General features: G+C 35.9%; 1 protein-coding gene and 1 long non-coding RNA gene across 2 annotated transcripts in view; one reads left to right on the forward strand and one right to left on the reverse strand.

The window, feature by feature from the left end:
• The window catches only part of LOC123529857 (dedicator of cytokinesis protein 3-like), a 213829-nt gene that overhangs the window by 10602 nt on the left and 181884 nt on the right, over window positions 1-21343 (forward strand). Inside the window, exon 2 of the mRNA XM_053520723.1 lies at window positions 17771-17866. Coding sequence (XP_053376698.1) covers window positions 17771-17866 — 96 coding nt within the window. The remainder of the gene's footprint in view (window positions 1-17770; window positions 17867-21343) is intronic.
• LOC128547824 (uncharacterized) lies at window positions 1699-8303 on the reverse strand. The gene is made up of 3 exons (XR_008366669.1): window positions 8133-8303; window positions 4932-5017; window positions 1699-3763 (listed from the first exon to the last, which is right to left on the reverse strand). It is a non-coding gene; the product is annotated as an uncharacterized LOC128547824 (long non-coding RNA).

A 21343-nucleotide genomic window follows, 5' to 3' on the forward strand; every position in this document is an offset into this window, starting at 1 on the left:
ATACAAACTGAAAAGTTACCAGATTGCAACTCACTGTTAACAAGACTTAACAGACAGACACACATCAACAATCTATTTGCACCACAGCAGGTTAAGAGCTCAATCTAGGGAGACATATTAGCCTTCTTGTGCAGGCTTGATTTTTTTCTATTTGTGTTAAGTGTAATTCTGAAATTACTCGTAAAACAAATCCTAATTTTGCTTTTATATACACATTACAAAGACTTGCATTACACTTTATTTATTGAATAAAATGTTCACATGTTTAAGGTTTATCTGTATACACATTTATAATGATCACAGATCACATAATTTGTTTTATCCATACAAGAAATAGAGCTGAACTGTGAATAACAACTTTTAATAACAGTACTGGATACTTTTGTCAGACTTTGAAATAAGTATTGTCAAAATAAAGAAAATGTGACTTGCTGTAATCTGTATTCTAAAATGTACAATTTCTCTTACAACAAGAACAAATAAACAAGAGGGCCATGATGGCCCTGTATCGCTCACCTGACATATTGACCTAAAGATCATCAAGATAACATTCTGACCAAGTTACATTAAGATATGATCATAAATGTAGCCTCTAAAGAATTAACTAGCTTTTCCTTTGATTTGACTTGATGACCTAGTTTTTGACCCCACATGACCCAGATTCAAACTTGAGTTAAAGATCATCAAGATTAACATTCTGTTTAAGTTTCATGAAGATGCAGTCATAAATGTGGCCTCTAGAGTGTAAACAAGCTTTTCCTTTGATTTGACCTAGTGACCTAGGTTTTAATCCCACCTGACCCAGATTTAACTTGGCCTACAGATCATCAAGATTAAAATTCTGACCAAGTTTCATTAAGATATGGTCATAAATGTGGCCACTACAGTGTTAACAAGCTTTTCCTTTGATTTGGCCTGGTGACCTAGTTTTTGACCCTAGATGACCCAATTTCAAACTCCTCCAATATTTTATTGAGAGTAACATTCTGACCAAGTTTCATTAAGATTGGGCCAAAATTGTGACCTCTAGAGTGTTAACAAGCTATTCCCTTGATTTAACCTGGTGACCTAGTTTTTGACCCCATTTAAGTCAGATTTTAATCTGATCTATGGATCATTAAGATTAACATTTTGACCAAGTTTCATTAAGATATGGTCATAAATGTGGCTTCTACAGTGTTAACTAGTTTTTTCTTTGATTTGACCTAGTGACCTAGTTTTTGACCCTACATAACCCAGATTCAGACTGGACCTTGAAATCATCAAGATAAACATTCTGACCAAGTTTCATGAAGATATAGTCTTAATTGTGACCTCTACAGTGTTAACCAGCTTTTCCTTTGATTTGACTTTGTGACCTAGTTTTTGATCCCAGATGACCCAATATCAAATGTGTCCAATATTTTATTAAGGTTAACATTCTGACCAAGTTTCATAAAGATTAGGTCAAAATTGTGACCTCTAGAGTGTCAACAGTCAAATTGTTGACGACGGACTGAACGGACATCGGACACAGGGCGATCACAAAAGCTCACCTTGTTGTATGGAAAAGGTTTAAATGTTCCCCGTCATCCTGACCTTTGGAACTCTAAATCAATACAGGTAATCTGCTGGTCAAGACCATCCTTGTACTAAATTTTGTGTTTCTCATCCCAAGCATCCTGAAGTTATTGTCCAAAAACTGTTTTAAAGAACCGTTATTTTGTTGAATTTAACATCACACCGACACAAGATAGTCATATGGCGACTTTCCAGTTTTAATGGTGGAGGAAGACCCCAGGTGCCCCTCCGTGCATTATTTTAAAGAACAAGGTCAGTGTGACCTTGACCTGTGACCTCAACATCATTAGGGGTCACCTGCTGGTCATAATCAACCTCCCTAACAATTTTCATGATCCTAGGCTCAAGCATTCTCAAGTTATAATCTGAAAAACATTTCACTGTTTTGCCTTATTGTGACCTTGACCTACTGACCTCAAAGTAAAACTTTACCTGTATTTCATGATGTGACACCTGTGTACCAAACTTTATCATCCTAGGCTCAAGGTCTCAAGTTATCACTCGGAAACGGTTCAACTGTTCAAGGTCACTGTGACCTTGACCTTTGATCTATTGACCTCAAATTCAAACAACCTGTATTTTATCATGTTACACCTGTGTTGCAAAAGCTAAGATCCCAGGCCAAAGCGTTTGCAAGTTATCTTGACCTTTGACCTACTGACCCCAAAGTCGTCTTGACCTGTAACTATGTACCAAAAAATATTTAAATCGGTCAAGCTTTTCATGAGTTATCATCTGGAAGCCATGAAAACCTACTAACTGAAAGACAGACAATCTTACTACATGGGGGTATAACAGAACATTCTCTTTAAAATCTCATGAAAAATATTACTTTACTGTAACTAAGTTAATTACAATGTAGTAGACATTCTTTACAAAATAAACCAGAAAACAATTATCTGAAATAAGATTAATGAAACTTTAGTATGTTTTATGAGAACTAGATGCCCATGGGCAATATGTCGAGCCCGCCAGCTGTCAAAAGGACTGGGAGTTGTACATGACACTCCTTGTCTCACTGAGGCAAACATTTATGCCAAATAAAAGAGATTGCAAAAAGTTACAATATAAATTATTTACAGTAACAAAGGAAAGTAAATTTAAAAAAAAAAAATAAATAAATAAAAAAAATTCTAAGTCCACACAAAAATCCGCACCACCAGAGATAGGTCAAAATACACCTGAAAATTGGATGTAACATGCATGTTGTACTACAGAAAAGTGGTCTTGATTTTTCCCTATGACCAGTAATAATAAAGTTACAAATGTAAGCTATTTATAGTAACAACAAAGGGAAGTAATTCTAGGATCTTATGCATGACCCTCAGTCGCATGATGATGAACAATTGTGCCAAGTTACATCAAAATCCCTCTATGCACCAAAAAGAAATGCTCCAGACAAAGTCATTCTTGTATCTGACTTTTGACCTCTAAGTGTGGCCTTGATCTTAGACCTAGGGAACTGGTTCTTCCGCATGACACTCCGTCTCATGGTGGTGAACATTTGTGCCAAGTTACATCAAAATCCCTCCATGCATGAAGAAGAAATACTCCGGACAAAGTTGTCATTCTTGTATCCTTTGACCTCTAAGTGTGACCTTGACCTTAGACCTAGGGACCTGGTTCTTGCGCATCACACTCAATCTCATGATGGTGAACAATTGTGCCAAGTTACATCAAAATCCCTCCATGCATGAAGAAGAAATGCTCCAGACAAAGTCATTTTTGAATTTGACCTTTGACCTGTAAGTGTGACCTTGGCCTTTGAGATAGGAACCTGGGGTTTGTGCATGACACTCCGTCTCACTGAGGTTAACATTCATACCAAATATAAACAAGATTGCTCCATGCATGTCCAAGTTATGGTCTGGACAAACAAATCCGGACGGACGCATGCACGCACATACACCGAACAGACATTTGGACAACTATGTCTTCGCTTCCGCAGGCGGGCTCGACAATAACAAAACCAATGTGATAATACATTATCTCTTAAAGTAACAGAGCTTAGTCAATCACTGCTGCTCTCAAAATAAATTTAGTTTCCAAGTAAATCCTGAATTCCTATCCTTAAAAGTTTTTTTTATTCAAGTTCCCTTGTATTTCTGTCTTTTCATATTTTCTGGTGTTTCTTTCTTGCTTTTCAAGTATACTGGATTTGTTGACCTTCCATTTTGTAGCTGCCTGCTCTCAAGAAGTAAACCTGTAAAACACAAATCAAACATTGTAAATTGATAAAAAGAGACCCCAACCAACTTTCATAAAGATCCCATGAAAAATGTGACCGCTAGAGTGGTCACAAGCAAAAGTTTACGGACGCACGCACAGACGACGGACGCAGCGCGATCACAAAAGCTCACTAAAAAATCAATATCTGAGAACCGCTTCCTCCGGTAATACTAAGCTGTAAACAAAATTAAACCATTTGTTGATGTGATTTTTGGGAAATGTTACCTTGCATTTTGGGATGCTGGGAAAAAAATGCAATATTTTTGGATTGGGAAGTGGCCGAATATAGGCCTCTGTCATATAAGGATGAAAAGCCCTGCCGGCTAACAATTTCTGACAAGAAATCATTTTCAAAGTTTTTCTTTTCGGTGAGTTCTATATGGAATTAAATTCTTTGGGTAATTTTGAAAGAGGACCACCCCATGATCATTCTGTGAAGTTTGGTGTAAATCTGCCCAAGGGTTCTGAAGAAGATTTTTTACAAATTGTTGACACATGACGAACATCAACTCATGTTGTCACCCTGTGACATGTGATCGAGCTAATAATTGTTTAAATTTGCATACATGTATTAATTTTTATGGTTTTGTCCAGAAATGTTTTTTCATCAAGAAAATGAAATGGGAGTCTTTACTAAGGCCTAAAAAAAAATCTTTGTTTCCGGTAACATGCTAAAAAAAATTAGGGTAGGTAGGTCGGAAAAACTTTTTCTTTGGATTTTTTAAAATTATTTTTAGGGAGACTTTTTGGAAATTATTTTTGTGTCAAAAAATAAATACAAATAGGGGTGTTATGCCTCTAGAGCATTAGTATGTTGATTTATAACATCACTGTCCATGTTTAAAGCATAAAAAGTGCAGTTTTGCAACTTTTTGTCAAAAAGTTGAAAAAAAAATGTTCTCAAAGGCCATAAAAACATTTAGGGTCTGGCCAAAAATTTATGGTAGGTCAGGATACAGGAAACAGACAATTTTTTTTACGCCCAATGTTCCTTGGTATTTGATTCTGTGCACTGACTCAATCGCAAAAATCTGTCCACACAAATACTAATTTGTATACAGTAATTATCATGCTTTTTGAATGATTGAAACTGCTGCCCACAGCTGCAGCTATATAATAAAGAAACAGAAAGATAGAAATACCTTATGAGCTGCAAGCAAGTGGTTTCAGTCTGTCAACAAGCACTTTGGAGCAGTACAACAATACTCTGTATAATAGACCAAGATGCCTAAAAATAGTGAAAAAGTGAGCAAATTAAGAAAACATGGACAACCAGCAGTTTTGAAATTTCAAAGGTCTAAGGGCTAACATCGTTTTTGCAGTTTTTCAATTTTCATGCCAATAAAATGACCCCAATTATATTATTGGCATGGCGGGAGAAATTTGTGAAATAAAACTTTTTTAATGAAAATAAAACAGTAGCAAATTTTGTCAAAATGTACAATGAAACAAAGTAAATGCGGTTAAAAATTTCAGTTTTGAAAAAGAAAAGTCACTGTATGAGTATAAGTTTGTTTACACGACTGACCAGCCAGAACAGCAAAACATTACTTTAACCCAGTGAATTCCAGGTACCTTTTTGACTTGGTGGTCTATGACCTTCACTTTGCTCGATATCATTAAAAGGCAAAAACAGACTTGTAAAGCAGCTAGAAGAATATGTTCTGCCTTCCTCAGTTTAGTATGAACACAGGAGCCGACAAAATGCTACAATTGTTTATTGGTATGTGACGGTCATGATTCATAAATGTATAAATATAACTTTATTTGAGTATGTGTGCAGTGTACAAAATTCAGATTTCAACTAACCCATTCTGGCAACCAGATAGAAAATTTTCCAAGCCTGACACCAAATTATTATTTCACATGCCTGAACTTAAAGCTGAATTTTGAACCATTAAACAACTGGTCTAGCTCATACCCTCAAAATACTTCATCATATTGTTTGGGACATGATCGACTGGGGATTCCTAGAAGAACAGGAATTGAATGCATCGGAACAACAAGTAATGTGAGCGGCTTCAGTTTGCATTTGCAGAGCTCAAATTTAACTTTTTTGACCAACGTACTGCAAATTTTAGCACGTAGCTTTTTTTTCTTGTTGCTCTTGCAAATTTAGACTTTCAATTAAAAATGTTAGAATATCCTAAAAAATCATGGTAGAACATCAATATTGTTTGCACGGTTTTCCTTGGCATACAATTTTGTGCGTTATAACTCAAAATGACCCTCAAAGTAATTCGGAACGCATCATTGATGGCGTAACTTAACTACTGGCTGAAACTACGGCAAGGCAAATTTTCGTACTTAATATTATAAATACCGATTCAACTGTATACATGTAAGAATTAGTAAGATAGCCTGCGTTCTAGATTTAATTATAAGATAGACCTCTACATTTCTTTTAATATAATCAGTAATCCATTCAACAAAAATTGGCTAACCAAAAAAGATGTAGACTGGCTACTGTCCCTATGTTTGTTCTTATTTACATATATCAGTTTTCTTCATTAAGAGGAAAGTAACTCCAGAAGATTGTTTCTACATTAAGGTTTTTTACTGCCCCTGGCTCCGAACATAGGTTCAGCCATCAGATAAAATTGTGCTTTTTTAGAGGCGTAAAATTTTCTTATAAAATGTTTCCAGTATTTATATAAAAATAACCATGCAGCCAGGGAGCCAGGCTAAAAAAGATGTTGTGTTTTCTGTTATCCTCAAATGAAAGCGAATCTACATACATTAACCAAAACCGCAACAATTTTGACTATTATTTGTATTTGCAAAATAAATTGTGTGAAATTTTTATCTTAACTCGCATTCCATGAAACTGACTTGCATTTAGCGAGTCCAAAATTTGAGCCCTGTGATTTGTGAAAGTAATTACATCTTCTGCATGATTATGGTTCTGACTAACTCTTAAACTCTTGCATTTATGGAACAGTTTGAATTCAATTCCTTCATAATTCTGACCAACTAATCGAGCATGCTTCAGAGCTCCAGATAAGGGCTGTATTTTTGTAATTACGAATTTGTTAGGGATCAGATATGACTTAATCTTAAAATGTGGCCATATCAATACGGATTTATTTTAAAATGTGGTTGTATCAGTACGACATGTAAACAGTATTACATATTCCAAAGAAAGATCGAGCTGAATTGCATGTCTGCGCCAAGTTGCGATTATCAACGCTATACCGACTGTTGACAATTTGCACGGTGTCAAATGAGTGTGGTATATACGAAACAAACGCCAATAGCATAATGAAATGATTAATGTAATGCATTAACATTTAATTTTTTTGGACTTCAAAAATTATGCGTCATAAAAATCTGAAAAGGGGAAATAATTCTTCCAAAACTGAGGGCAACCAAGTTCTTTTTATTTTAATTTGTGTCATATGAACCAAGTTTGAAATAAATATCTTTACTATTTTTCAAAAAATGTTAGTTTTTATGTCGAAAGCCAGATCGGGCAATGTTACCAGCCTGTTTAAAATCTATATTTTTTTCTATAAGCCAATCCGATTCCCTATATTTAGGCTGAGCACAGCTTATTGGCAGAATCATAAGCTCAACTTGCATGGTGTCAAATGAGTGTGGAATATACGAAACAAACGCAAATAGTATAATATAAAATTGTAATGCATTAACACAATTTTTTTGGACTTCAAAAATTATGCGTCATAAAAATCTGAAAAGGGGAAATAATTCTACCAAAACTGAAGGCAACCAAGTTATTTTTATTTTAATTTGTGTCATATGAACCAAGTTTGAAAGAAATATCTTTACTATTTTTCAAAAAATGTTAGTTTTTATGTCGAAAGCCCGATCGGGCAATGTTACCAGCCTGTTTAAAATCTCTATTTTTTTCTATAAGCCGATCCGATTCCCTTTATTTAGGCTGAGCACAGCTTATCGGCAGAATCATAAGCTCAACTTGCACGGTGTCAAATGAGTGTGGAATATACGAAACAAACGCAAATAGCATAATGTAATGCATTAACACATAATTTTTTTGGAATTCAAAAATTATGCGTCATAAAAATCTGAAAAGGGGAAATAATTCTACCAAAACTGAAGGCAACCAAGTTATTTTTATTTTAATTTGTGTCATATGAACCAAGTTTGAAAGAAATATCGTTACTATTTTTCAAAAAATGTTAGTTTTTATGCCGAAAGCCCGATCGGGCAATGTTACCAGCCTGTTTAAAATCTATATTTTTTTCTATAAGCCGACCCGATTCCCTATATTTCTTAGGCTGAGCAATAAGGAATTTCTATGCTTTTTATGGGTGGGGTGTTTGTTTACATTATTATTATACAATGGAAAGTTAGTTACTCACGTTTCTAAAAATGTCAACAGGTCCAACCATGCACATGCTGTACTTGAGTGCCGTCCATATTCTATATAAAAGTAAAATAATTCCATTTATCAGTCATGCCTGCACGTAAAATCACGGATTTCTTAATTTTAAAAATTCAATACGTGAGTAACACAGAAGTTCAAAGAAACTAAAGTACCGGAAAGGAATTAAAATACGATCTGAAAAGCGACACAAAGGTGAATCGATCTATTCTCTCATTCCCCGAGCTGAAGAACTCGTTGGAGAATGTTTTTGTTTTCTCAAATTTTCAAAATGTCGGCGCCAGTGTACTGTAACAGTACTGTATCCACTCTCACTCTAAATATAAAAATATTCAAAATGTCGCCGTTTAAAAATGCTACTCTGTATTGAATAAAGCATGTTTGTATCACAAATTATATCAGTGTAGTCACGTTACCGGCTGATTAGCTTCTGACGCAACAAAATTAACAGCTTACTTTGAATATTCTTTCGGGTCGCAGACATCTTATTGTGCGGATATTGCGTTTCGCCTACCGATCTGACGGACGCTTATTAACATTAACGAAGACCGTGATATCCCGAATTTCATCGGGGTCGTCGCACGCCCATGGTCTAAACCGGAACTCCATATTTTTTTATTTGGATAGTATGTGTTGTTTGGATACCCTCGTATGTTACCGTAGTGGGATTTGATCCCGATTTTCGTCGCTTTGCGACGAAAATCGGTAGCATCGATTCCCTAGTAACATAATTAAACTATAGTGCATAGTTAAGGAGCAAACAGTGTTAGACAGTCAAGTAGCAAACTATAGTGCATAGTTAAGTAGCAAACAGTGTAAGACAGTCAAGGAGCAAATGTTACATAATCAAGAAGTAGACATTGTTACATAATCAAGGAATAAATGTTATTACATAGTGAAGGAGCAGACACCATTATACAGTCATGAAGCAAATATTAGTATCCAACATGTGATGGGGTAGTATTGATTAAGTGCTGTCCATCTGTCTGATTGTTTGCCACAAAGTTTGTTGACACAACTTGCTAAACCACCAGCAAGCAGATACACACGTAACTTCACAAAAGTGATCATTGCCAAGCATAGTTGTATATTGATAAATGATTTTTAACAGAGTTATGACCCTTGATTCTATGAATTCTGTACTACTCTTATACCACAAAAGTGATCGGTGCCATACCTAGCTGTGTATATTGTTGGAATGTTAATGTTCAGTGATAATGACCTAGAGTTATGACCCTTGATCTATTGCATTTTACAATTTCTGCATGTTAAGTGGTTGGAGACATGTTTTTCATGAAAAACAATCTCTAGTTACACTGTCAAGGAGTAAACATTGTTATACAATCAAATAGTAAAAATTATTACTCTGTCAAGGAGCAGGCATTGTACATAGCCAAATAGCCAAAAATTATTACATTGTCAAGGAGCAAATTCAAAGAGACAACACTTAAACAGTCAATGAGAAAACATTATAACAAAATCAAAGAGCAAACAGTGTTACATAATCATATAGTAAATACTGTTACACTGTCAAAAAGCAAACAGTCAGAGATCAAGCTTTGATGAAGTCAAGGATCAGACAGGGAGCAGACACTTTAACACAGTCAGAGAGCAAACATTATTACACAGTCAAGGGGTGAAACATTTTCATATTATACATTGAACAGGAAACTATGTTTTGGAATTAAGCAGAATACCTGATTAGATTCATGTTCTGTTTAAGTCAAGTAGCCACTTAAGATAAAAAATTTACAGGACATCTTCTCTACATTATACATGTTAAAGGTTACTTCCTGGTTGGGTTATATAATATTATACCCAGCTTATTATGTTTTTGCAAGTGCTTTTGTGTCAGATTAGCCATTTGACAGATAATTAAGAGTTAATTTATCTATTAGTTTGTGTTAATTTTTTAGCTCACTGATCACTTTGTCCATTTTTATGCCCCTCTTCGAAGAAGGTGGGGTATATTGTTTTGCAGATGTAGGTAGGTTGGTCGGTATGTCGGTCGGTACGTCTGTCGGTACGTCTGTCGGTCCGTAGACAAATCTGTTCCCGGATGATAACTCAAGAACGCTTGGACCTAGGATCATGAAAAGTTGATAGGGAGGTTGGTCATGACCAGCAGATGACCTCTATAGATTTTGAGGTCAGTAGGTCAAAGGTCAAGGTCACATTGACCTGGAACAGGAAAACCGTTTCTGTATGATTACTTGAGAACGCTTTGATCTAGGATCACAAAACTTGATAGGGAGGTTTGTCAAGACTAGCAAATGATTCCTATGGATTTTGAGCTCAGTAGGTCAAAGGTCAAGGTCACAGTGACCTGGAACAGTTAAACCTTTTCTGGATGATAACTTGAGAAGGCTTCGGCCTAGGATCATGAAAGTTGGTAGGGTTAGTTGACTACATAATTTTTGATTGGTTAGAACCAGCAGATGACCCCTATTGATTTTAAGGTCAGTAGGTTCAAGGTCAAGGTCATAGTGACCTGGAACAGTTAAACCATTTCCAGACGTTTACTTGAGAACGCTTGGGTCTAGGATCATGGAAGTTGAGAGTGAGGTTGATCATGACCAGTAGGTGACTCCTAGTGATATTGAGGTCAATAAGTTGAAGATCAAGGTCACAGTGACCTGGAACAGTTAAACGGTTTACGGATGATAACTTGAGAACGCTTAGGCCTAGGATCAGGAAACTTGATAGGGAGATTGATCCTGACCAGCAGATGACCCTCATTGATTTTGAAGTCAGTAGGTCAAGGGTCATGGTTACAGTTGCCTAGAACAGTTAAATTGTTTCCAGATGACCCCTATTACTTTTGAGGTCGGTAGGTCAAGGTCAAGGTCAAAGTGACCTGGAACAGTTAAACCATTTCCGGACGATAACTTGAGAATATTTGGGCTTAGGATCACGAAACTTAATAGGGAGGCTGATCATGACCAGCAGATGACCGGGACCTACTTATTTTGAGGTCAGTAGGTTAAAGGTCAAGGTCACATTGACCCAGAACAGTAGAACTTTTTTTACCAAATAACTAGAAAATGCTTTGGTCTAAGATCACACATTTGATACAAAGGTCGCTTATGACCACCCATAATTATTGATCTGAGGTCAGTACATTAAACGTCCAGTGCACAGTGACCAAATAATTTCATTTCCGTGTGCAGTTACTGAATGCATCAAGTGGGGGGTGGGCATTTCGTGTTCTACAAGCTCGTGTTGTTATTGTGCATAATCACCACAGTTTCACTGATAATATTCTCTGGGGTCACAAATTTGACCCAATCATGATGAAACTTTGTAAGTATGATTGACTCACTAAAATTTTACACAATGTAATTACTAGTTTACCTTGAATCAGAAATTAGGTCAAATAGTAGAAGACTGTAAAGACGCATTTTGTTTGTGAACTGCATTAAATTCTGATAAGAATGTGTGTCTGTATGAAATCTAAGTCCAGTTGGACATTTTGTTGTGATTGTCTAAAACTGTGTCACCAGGTCAAATAGAAAAAGGTTTAAATGAAACTTGGTAATAATGTTTTACTTGATTAAATTTAGGTCAAGTTGTTAGATACTGGGTCATGTGGAAGTAAAACATGGGGGGTTAAGTCAAAAAGAAAATACTTGTTAACACTCCTGTCAGCTGCTCCATATTTACCTGATCTATATCAATATTTCAATCAAAGTAGGTTTATGGTAGGAATTGAATACTCTTCAAAAGGAGGTACTCTGTTACTGGGGTCTAACACCTTAAACCTGTGCAGGGTGCTTGTCTTTGAATGTTTCTCATTGCAGAGTTGGTGCAGCCGTTCTGTGCAGGCGCGGAATTATTATCGATTGGAGCGCACGGCAAAATTACTCATTTTTTGCATGTCCGCACGCATTTAGTGTATCAAATGCATAATATACTGACTAGAGGTTAGGGTTAGTATCACCATGGTTACAAAATATATACATTTAAGATGTTTTCTTTCAAATTTAGTTAATCCGGTATATACCGGAGTCTGTAATATATCACAGGTGCACCAACTCTGTATTTAGTCACAGCCCTTGTCTTTATGGTATCTATGTGAAAAGCTCAAAACTTCTATCATTTAGAGTGATACAATACCTTGATGCACCTTTTGATATATCAGGTATTAGTTTCTTTTGTGTATTATAAATGCAGATTCATTCATACACTGTGTGTCTCTAAACAAGAATCTGTTTGATATCTGGCTCAGGATTAAGTTTAGTCAGTGTAGTTACATATACATATAAATTCCTAATAAATTCCCAATGTTTCATTTTTCAAAAAGCCCCTTAAACCTTTCTCTATTTCTAAACTATTGAGATTATGATGCATTTTCTGAGCTGTTCAAAATACCCTATTACTGCTGTTAAAGATATGGTTTGCTGACTTAAAAAAAAGTAATGACACTACATAGATACGAACAGAAGATTTTTCAGTACTTCCTGGTCTTATTTATTGATGCTTACTATCATGACTTGTAAACTTCCTTGTGGACATATTCTTTTCTTTTGATGAAAGGAAATTATAACAGAATAAAAAAACTTTCATTCATGGTTTCACAAAAAAGGATAAAGTCCAACTGAAAGTGTGTGGGAAAGGTTTTCACCAAATATACTTGAAAATGATATGCCTTAAATTGACTGAACATTGCAGTGTCTGAAATATTATCCACTGCATAAAACATCTTTAACCCAATTTAAGCCCAGTCTTAACCATTAGCCTGCTAAATTTCAAAAATGGACTGGTCCATCATTCAATATGGGCAATACCATTTATTATTTGAAGGGGTTTTCACTGAAAATTTACTGACTGAATAGCGAACAGTGCAGACCATGATCAGACTGCACGGATGTGCAGGCTGATCTTGGTCTGCACTGGTCGCAAAGGCAGAATCACTGCCACCAGCGTGCTAAAGGTTAATAAAGTACAGTCTTGAAAGAGAATGTTACTTGATCATCCAGAGGCCACATTTTCTACCTCGTCTTTATGAAACTTTGTCAGAATGTTAACTTTGTCCCTATGAAATCTAGGACAAGACCAAAAGTGACTTACCTGAGGTCAAAAACTAGATGACTTGAAACCTAACAGGCTATATACCACATTTTCTTTTTGATCTTTTTCAAAACTGGTATTCCAGCTGTCAAAAACTAGGTCACTAGGTTAAATTATAGGAAAACTTTATTAATGCTCTAGAGGCCACATTTTCTGCTTGATCTTCTTAAAAACTTTGTCAGAATGTTTGTGTCTATAAAATCTAGGTTAAGTTCCAAACTTGGTTAACCATTATCCTGCTAAATTTCTACAATGGACAGTTCCATCATTCAATCTGGGCAGTACCATTGATTGTTCGAGGGGGTGTTCACTGAAAATTAACTGGCTGAATAGTGAACAGTGCAGACCATGATCAGCCTGCATGTCCATGCAGGCTGATATTTGTCTGCACTGGTCGCAAAGCAGAATCACTTTCCGCCAGCAGGGTAAAGGTTGATGGAGGTCCTTATACTAGGCCGCATAATAGAAAAACATTGCTCACACTAGTGGTCAAATTTACAGCTTGATATTCATAAAACTCATTAAGAATGTATGTTTATTTGAAATCTTAAGTTAGATTTCAAAACTGGGTTACCTGAGATCTTAAACTAGGACACAACTAACTAGGTTGAATCATAGAAAAACCTTGTTAACACTCTAGCAGCCACATTTTCTACCTGATCACCATAAATCTTTGTCAAAAAATTTGTCTCCATGTAATCTGGGGTAAGGAGACTAGGTCAGGTGAGCTTTACGTGGCCGGTAGGGCCCTCTTGTTGGTAACAAAAGCCATTAAAACTTGAAAACAAGAACTAACAAATGTACAGGTCACTAGTCAATATGTTAAAATGAGAAAATGAATGTGGACCGTTCGTTCCACTATCATGACTATGTGGCTCAAATCCTGGTATAGGTACTTAACAAATATCTGAGGCAGGACTAGGTAAATGGTAAAACTTCTCAATACAAGTAGGTACAATTACAGGAAATCCCTTTACTTTACAGTGGCAAAAACAAAATGCTCACCAGTACATATTATTCAAAATCCAGTCATTTTCAACATCTTTAAGTCTGTGCTAGACAAAATATATTACAGGCAGGTGTTTTTAGAAAATTTAAGACAGTTTAATATTTATTTAGTAAATTTCTCTTTTATATCTAGGTAAATGACTTATGAGCATTTTATGCTTGCCCGCCTGCATTGATATATATTAACTTGCTTTATGTGCATCCATTGTAACTGAATGATGGTGTGCATTAGATCATTAAAAGTCAAATTGTTGTTTAATATTATCATTTGTCTTGTAGAGGGATGTGTAAGTTTGTACTATGTATGCTATCAAATACATATTTTATCACCTTGTGAGATATCAGTATCGAAAATGACTGATTCCTAAAGCCTTTTATATCTAGGTGGATCAAAATGGACAGTATTAATAAGGAGACATATTGATTTACTCCTGTCTGTATATGTGTGTGTGTGTGTGTGTGTGTGTGTGTGTCACAAATCTTATCCGCGCTCTAAGTTTAACAGTTTTCATCCGATCTTCACCAAACTTTGACAAAATGTGTTTACTAAAAATCCTAGGCCAGGTTCGATAACGAGCCAAATCGCCAGAGGCACTTCAGAATTATGGCCCTTGAATTCTCAAAAATTGACCTTTTTACTCTTATCTGCGCTCTAAGTTGAACAGTTCTCATCCGATCTTCACCAAACTTGAACAAAATGTGTTTGCCAATAAGTCCTCGGCCAAGTTTGAAAACTAGCCAAATCGGCCCAGGCATTTCAGAATTTTGGCCCTTGAATTACCGAAAATCACTCTGTACACAGATGCCAGTGATACATGTATTGGTGCATGGTTGACTCATAGCCAAATCGGCCTAGGCACTTCAGAATTTTGGCCCTTGAAATACCGAAAATCGCTCTGTACACACTTGTCCGCACTCTTCAGTCGAACATTTCTCATCCGATCTTCACCAAACTTGAACAAAATGTGTTTGCCAATAAGTCCTTGGCCAAGTTCAAAAACTAGCAAAATCAGCCCAGGGGTTTCAGAATTTTGGCCCTTGAATTACCGAAAATCACTCTGTACACAGATGCCAGTGATACATGTATTGGTGCATGGTTGACTCAGATGCATAACTATTCAGATGATTAGGCATTTTTGGGAGACATGCGCTTTTCTCAAAAGTAGCTCTAGTTTCAAACAAATTTTGAACATCTTAGTGTACTATAGTGTCTTTGTGTTGATGTTTAAATGGATGTTTCTTCCACATGAAAACAAACATCACCAAATCATATAAAGAAAGTAATATTTTATAAAATAATTATACAACATATAAAACATGATATAACTATCTTTGTGCAGTACATGTGAAAGGAGTATCATCTACTTACCTTGCCTTTGCTAATAGGGGCTGTCAGTTTGACACCTGTGTTCAAAGAACTTTTTACACAACTTTCTTATTGTGTGAGTGGTAAAATAGCACAAAAACAAGTTGTTTAGCAGTATATCACAAAACCACAGACATTTTTAGTAAACGAATAACATCTTTACAAACAACCTACCTGTCCAATACATTTTTACAAATTGGATACTTAAAATATTCTAAAAGAGTTGTCCCCCTTTATAAATGAATGCCATTTGTAAAGAAATAAAAATAAACATGTCATAAACGAATAACCTAGTTATGTAAAGAGTCAGCACTGGGACATTGTTGCAAATGCATCAAAATGAAGACACGTAACAGCTTTTTAAATATGGTGAGTTTTTAAACTGATGAGTGGCCCCTTCATGCAGTCCCTTTCCAGAATTCGATCAGTACATATATGAGTAAATTGACAATGGTTTTGTAGAATAATATAAATGTTTATATGCTCTTTAATTTTCATGTAAAACAATTCTTTCTTTCTATGATTTGGTGATGTTCAAACTTTTTTTCTCTGAAACATGGCCCTATTTACTCTTAAACAAACCTTTTAGCCAGGTTGACAATGGGTAATTGTTTTGATAGGTCACCATTTGCAAAAAAAAAAAAAACCTAACAAACTTTGAAAAGACATAATACCCTAGGATAAGGTGAGGTGGGATACCAAAGCTATAGGCTCTAGGTTATGTCGCTTGTCCCCTGGACACTATAGTGTAAGTTGACCAGATACTGGATGTATAAGATTGGTTTTATAATTAAAAGTAAAATTAACATTTTCTTTTTCAATGCTTAAAACACTTTGTTAGTTATAATCTTTTAAAGCATTATTAGTTTCTTTGCGCATAGATGTAAGTTGATGTCTTGAAAAATGAAAGCATGAAGCGTAAACACTCTTGTCAAAGTTACCTCCCCTCTTATTCTGCAAATGGTGATGATTGATAATGTTCATTTCAAATATAAACTTAGCACTAAACATTAAATAACAAAAGTTGTATCTCAAGGCAAAAGATTTAATTTTATAAGTGTCTCTTCTGCAAATGAAAATAACTTTACAGTAAATAAATGCGTATACTTTCTAATTAATTATGCATTTACAATTTAAGTCAGCCCATAAATTATTGTTTTCAGTCTAGTTAAAAACAATTCATGAATAGATAATTTGGTTAGTTTAAAGTGTTGTAAAAAGCAAATGGAGCTTAAACAAACTTATCTGGATGGGGAGAGAGTTCCTTAGTATGGGACCTCTGGCTACCTTGTACATCAAAACTTTGAGTCTTTGACAAATTCACATGTCATTTTCATCTGACAGGCCTGAATAGCTCTATATATAGGCTGAGGAATGATTCTTTAGAGCCTTATTGATATGGTCAGAATTTTGTAATGTATTATGTATCAATGAATAGAAAGAGACCAGCTTCTGTTCTTGCTACCTTTGAAGTACTGAAGATTGTATAATATTCATGCATGTCTTACTTTTGCTTATATTCACAGTGAGCGTGACAGGTGAATACAAAACTCTCATGAATATGAAGATGCATTATCTCCCATAGTGTAAACATCTAGGGAGTACTACTCTCCCACGGTATTTGTAACAATAATATGTTAAATGTTACTAATGAGAAAAGGGGAATCGGGTAGTGAAACCATTATCTGTGACAAAATAGTTGTACTACTTTTGAATCCTATTGACTATAAAGAAAACCAGTAAACCCCGAATTACCAATAGAGACATAATCAACTTTTCTGATAATGTTTTCGTTATCGTTCTCTATTTATACTGTATTCTTAATAACACTAAAGCTGTTGTCTATTAGATCTGGAAATGAAAGTGATATGGAAGTTACCAGATCTACAGCATTTAAAAACCAGCATGATCCAAGGCCTTACAGTCTTACCAAAGACACTTTTGTTTGCATTCTTACATTGGTCAACAACTTGTCTGAAATGAGGTAGAATGTGTTAAATTATGTTTAAAACCTACCACACAAATAGATTTAAAACTGAAGGCTGCACAGTATTACAGATATTTGAAACTGAAGTTGTGCAGAAATTTAATAACAATATAAACTAGCCTAATATAAACATGTCTGACTGAGAGTGCAAGCTAATTAACTTTGGATTTTAATCTCTTTTCAGCCATATGTAACTATAGAGGGTCAGGGGAGACAACTCTGTCATTATGTGTGGGAGAGCCTGTGCACATCTTTGAAGAATATGGCTCAGGATCAACAGGTAAGGAAAAAAAAAGATTACAGAAAAAAAGAATAATTATACTGACAGTCATGTGGACCTCATTATTCCAGTGATAACACACTGGACTACAGAACTAGGGGTCGCTAGTTTAAGTCATCTTTCAAGCTATTTCTCCAACTAAAATCACTAACTTTTAGGTAAGAGTTCAGGGCATTATACCTAGCACAAAAAAGTACCAGAGAAATTTCTGCATTTGGAGCATCTTCCAGGGCTTTTTTCCCTGTAACAGAGGCTAATGTTCAGCCCATTCACAATAAAAAAAATACATTATTTTCACAGTGGCAGCAAAAATAAATTCAAAATTTCACAAAATTCGCATGTCCCTTCACAAATTTTGTTACAAAGATCCTATTCATCTGCATTTAGCATTATCTTAAACTAAAATTATTAGTATTCTTCTGGAGGAGTCGCCCATATTGGTACGTTGTGGTGTGTGGAACACAGAAACAGTCATTCTATGCATGTCCATTGCCAATCATTCACTAAATTATTTCATCATAAGATATTTACTTCTTATGTAAAAATCTTCATCAGATGTATTTTATTTTACACATAAATTAATTGTGTTCACAATTAAATGTAATGCGGTAACAGCATTTTGTTAAAAAGACTTCCAGTTTTTAAGCTGTAGTACACATTTACGTATGAAACAACATATTTTGCGATAAGTGATCAGACACTCGTACCATCTGTAAGACTAATGCTTTCGTTTTAAGTTAAATTAGAACTTTAGCCGTTTACATTCCAAACGTTTATAGTCAGAATGTATTTGTTTTTTTTATAATCTGAAAGAATTATTCGTTACATAATATATGCAGGAATTGGTCTAGTTTACCTTTTAAGTGTTCAAATTATGTACAAAAGAAGGGTTGCAAGGAGCTGTAATTTCCAGACAGAACACACTAGGAAGGGAGAACAGATTGGATTTTTGGAGGACAAAAAAAAGTGTTTTCTGCTGTATATTTTGCTTTTACAGTAATGATATAAATCATTGTGACAGTAGACTGCTGTCTAAATGTTGCTCTTCTGAAAGCCTAGAGACATTATTAGAAAGAGGAAGCATACCATTATATAAAACTATGGAACATTGTAGTCACTTAAGAAATCTGTTTCCACCATAACTGATTGATTACTATCATGTCTTGCCTTTGCTTACTCATATCAAACAAAGTGAGATTATAGTCTGAGAGTTTCCAGCAGGATAAGATGGTCAGAGTGTTTCTGAGAGTTTCTAACAGGGTGATATAGTCTGAGAGCTATCATTATGTCTCCCCCCCTCTGGGGGAGACATATTGTTTTTGCCCTGTCCGTCCGTCCGTCCTTCCGTCCGTACGTCACACTTCATTTCCGAGCAATAACTGGAGAACCATTTGACCTAGAACCTTCAAATTTCATAGGGTTGTAGGGCTGCTGGAGTAGACAACCCCTATTGATTTTGGGGACACTGCATCAAAGGTCAAGATCACAGGGGCCTGAACATTGAAAACCATTTCCGATCAATAACTAGAGAACCACTTGACCCAGAATGTTGAAACTTCATAGGATGATTGATCATGAAGAGTAGATGACCCCTATCGATTTTGGGGTCACTCCGTCAAAGGTCAAGGTCACAGGGGCCTGAACATTGAAAACCATTTTCGATCAATAACTAGAGAACCACTTGACCCAGAATGTTGAAACTTCATAGGATGATTGATCATGAAGAGTAGATGACCCCTATTGATCTTGGGTCACTCTGTCAAAGGTCAAGGTCACAAGGCCTGAACATTGAAAACCATTTCCGATCAATAACTAGAGAACCACTTGACCCAGAATGTTGAAACTTCATAGGATGATTGTACATGCAAAGTAGATGATCCCTATCGATTTTGGGGTCACTCTGTTAAAGGTCAAGGTCACAGGGGCCTGAACATTGAAAACCATTTCCGGTCAGTAACTTGAGAACCACTTGACCCAGAATGTTGAAACTTAATAGGATGATTGGTCATGCAGAGTAGATGACCCCTAACGATTTTGGGGTCACTCTGTTAAAGGTCAAGGTCACAGGGGCCTGAACATTGAAAACCATTTCTGGTCAGTAACTTGAGAACCACTTGACCCAGAATGATGAAACTTCATAGGATGATTGGTCATGCAGAGTAGATGACCCCTAACGATTTTAGGGTCACTCTGTTAAAGGTCAAGGTCACAGGGGCCTGAACATGGAAAACCATTTCCAGTCAATAACTTGAGAACCTCTCGACCCAGAATGTTGAAACTTCATAGGATGATTGTTCATGCAGAGTAAATGACCCCTATTGTTTTTGGGGTCACTCCGTTAAAGTTCAAGGTCACAGAGGCCAGAACATTGATAACCAGTCCCAATTACTTGAGAACCACTTGACCCAGAATGTTGAAACTTCATAGGATGATTGAACATGCAGAGTAGATGACCCCTATTGATTTTGGGGTCAGTCTATTAAAGGTCAAGGTCACAGTGGCCTGTTCATGTAAAATAATTTTTTGGAAATAACTTGAGAACCACTTGACCTACAATGTTGAAACATAATAGGATGATTGGACATGCAGAGTAGATGACCCCTATTTGTTTTGAGGTCACTTGATCAAAGGTCAAGGTCACAGGAGTCTGAACAGTGACTTGAGAACCACTAGGTCAAGAGTGTTGAAATTTAGCAGGACGACTGGACATGCCAAGTAGATGATCCCTTTTGCAGCCAACCATCAGTGTCTCTTTGACTTTCGTTCCTGACCCCTATTGACTTCTCGCCTATAGGACTTTGCATTGGGGGAGACATGCGCTTTTTTACAAAAGCATTTTCTAGTTGTTATACAGTGGAACTTTGTTCTCTCGAACTCGAAAGTACCGGCACAATTTGTTTGAGTTATCAGTAGTTTGAGCCATCAAAGATTATACATTAAAATTATAGGAATTTTGCCAGGACCTGACGATGAGTTTGAGCGAAGGTTTGCACTCGGATTATCCGAGTTCAAGTGAACGAAGTTCAACTGTAGATCATGACATTAATGGCTAATATTGACTATTTACCATTCTGACAAAATCCAATTTTATTCTGTTTACAGCCATTTTGGACCATAAAATTATGGGAAAATTGGTTTTTTTTTGTACATCAGTGCTTTTTAGCTTCCCTGAGCCAAAGGCTCATGGTGAGCTTTTGTGACTGCTCAATGTCCGTCGTCCTTTGTGTGTCGTGTGTCCGTCAACATTTTCTAAAAAAATCTTTTCTTGAAAACCACTGTGCAGAATTACACCAAACTTCACAGGAATTGTTGAAAGAATTTAATTCCATGCAGAACTCTGGTTGCCATGGCAACCAAAAGGAAAAACTTTAAAAATCTTCCTGTCCAAAACCGCAATACTTAGAGCCTTGATATTTGGCGTATGACATCATCTTATGGTCCTCTATCAAGATTGTTCAAATTGTGCCCCTGGGGTTA

This window comes from Mercenaria mercenaria, chromosome 13, assembly GCF_021730395.1.
Source record: "Mercenaria mercenaria strain notata chromosome 13, MADL_Memer_1, whole genome shotgun sequence".
Lineage (NCBI taxonomy): Eukaryota > Metazoa > Mollusca > Bivalvia > Venerida > Veneridae > Mercenaria > Mercenaria mercenaria.